At 49.5% G+C, this 1,659-nt stretch overlaps 1 protein-coding gene across 1 annotated transcript; it reads right to left on the bottom strand.

Moving 5' to 3' along the window:
* Positions 1 to 263: 263 nt before the first annotated feature.
* Positions 264 to 1,376, bottom strand: MOS (MOS proto-oncogene, serine/threonine kinase). The gene has a single exon (XM_082720231.1). It carries the CDS (start codon positions 1,312 to 1,314, stop codon positions 268 to 270), a length of 1,047 nt encoding a protein of 348 aa, XP_082576357.1. The 5' UTR covers positions 1,315 to 1,376; the 3' UTR covers positions 264 to 267.
* Between the last annotated feature and the right edge of the window lie 283 nt (positions 1,377 to 1,659).

The following is a 1,659-nucleotide window of genomic DNA, read 5'->3' as shown; positions in this document are numbered from 1 at the left end:
TAGAGAACTGTTGAAGTAAGCACATTTGCAGCGAAAGCAAAGCCTATTAACTCTGTGAGGGCATAAGTTGAGTTACTAACAATATTAAGCGGTCTACTAGATTTGTAGCTGTGCTATTTGTCTTAGAAAAAGCATTTAGACCAAAAGCGTTTTTAATAACTTTATTTTCTAAAAATCCGTCCTGCAAATATGTTTTTTTTCTACACAGTCACTAATTTAAGAACGAAGAGAAATAAAAACAAAGCTTATGTCGATACAGATTAATAGTCAGTAAAATTCAGCCCTTAAAGAGTTAAGTTCAACCAGGAGGAGTTCTGCACTTGGCCGCTGCAAAGCACTGGCCCTCCAGCAGCATTGGATGATCTTCTCAAGTCTCTTCCCAGAGATGGAGTCAGTGAAGACAGCTGCTGACAGAGACGGCCGGAGATTATAGGCCACCACGGCGTAGAGCACGTAGTGCCTCTCCCCTGAGTAAGGGGCTTCCTTGGTCACCATTTGCCAGAGAGTGATGGCAAAGGAATAGATGTCAGCTTTAGGCGTTAGGGTCTCTCCTTTCAGGAGCTCTGGGGCTCGGTGTGTGTAGGTGCCCCCTAGGGGGTAAGGAGGAGTCCGGAAGCACAGCAGATCTTCCAGCTTCTCTGAGCAACCAAAGTCACCAATTTTGCAGACATCCTGCTCACTGATCAGAATGTTAGCCGGCTTCAGGTCCAAGTGTACAACGTTTTGCGAGTGAAGGAAGAGCAGGCCATTCATAACATCTAGGGAATACCTGAGACACTTTTCCAGATTTAATTGCTCTCCAGCACAGCAGTGGGGCTGCACATTGTCCTCATCGGGGCAGCTGGCTGCACCGTATATGGCTTGGTGTAAGGTGACATTGCCACCAAACTCCATGATTATGGTGCCCAGGCTGTTAAAGCCCGCAGGTGTGCGTGTGCTGGCAGCCACCACCCGCACGATGTTATCATGGTGAAGCCCTGCAACGTTGAGCTCAGCCCAGAAACTGCGCTGGGATGCCAGTCGGTTCTTGGTGCACTTTTTCACTTGCTTTATGGCCACCAGAACACCGTGGTAGGTTGCCTTGTACACGGAGCCAAACCCACCAGCGCCCAGCCTCTGCAGGAGGCACACCTGTTCCCAGTCAATGGAGCACCAGGCCAGCCGGCGTGGTAGCCTTGGGGCCCTGGGGGGAGTGCCCAGGAAGAGCTTCCCTGCCTTACCTGGGAGCACCGAAGGGCTACTGCAGGGCCTGGAGTCCACCGAGGGAGAAAACTCGCTGGGGAGGTAACTTCGCCAGGGAAGAGGGGAGGGCATCGCGCCTGACCCCAGAGTGCCTCAGGTAAGTGGAAAAAGAAAAGAAAAGAAAAGGGCCAGCAAAAAAGGGAAGTCGCTGACTACTCCTTTGCTCCACCCAGCGTTTTTCTCCTCTTCCTTCATTGTCCTCCAAATAAGCCACATCTGTGCTGTTACTCGGGGGTTTTTATCAGATGAGGGGAAATAATCTGAATGAAGCACAACCCTCCTGTTTAGATGAAAATATTTCCCTTCAACACTTAAAGTGACTTATTAAAACAAACCCTCCTCGGAGAAGAGTTCGCCAGATAACACTGAGCTGCTCATAGACTCACCCCCCCCTTTTCCATTATTTCCTTAATTATA

The sequence above is a fragment of the Mustela nivalis genome, assembly GCF_964662115.1.
Source record: "Mustela nivalis genome assembly, chromosome: 2".
NCBI classification, from domain to species: Eukaryota; Metazoa; Chordata; class Mammalia; order Carnivora; family Mustelidae; genus Mustela; species Mustela nivalis.
The sequence above is the reverse complement of the archived record's forward strand: the minus strand, read 5'-3'. Positions and strand labels throughout refer to the sequence as shown.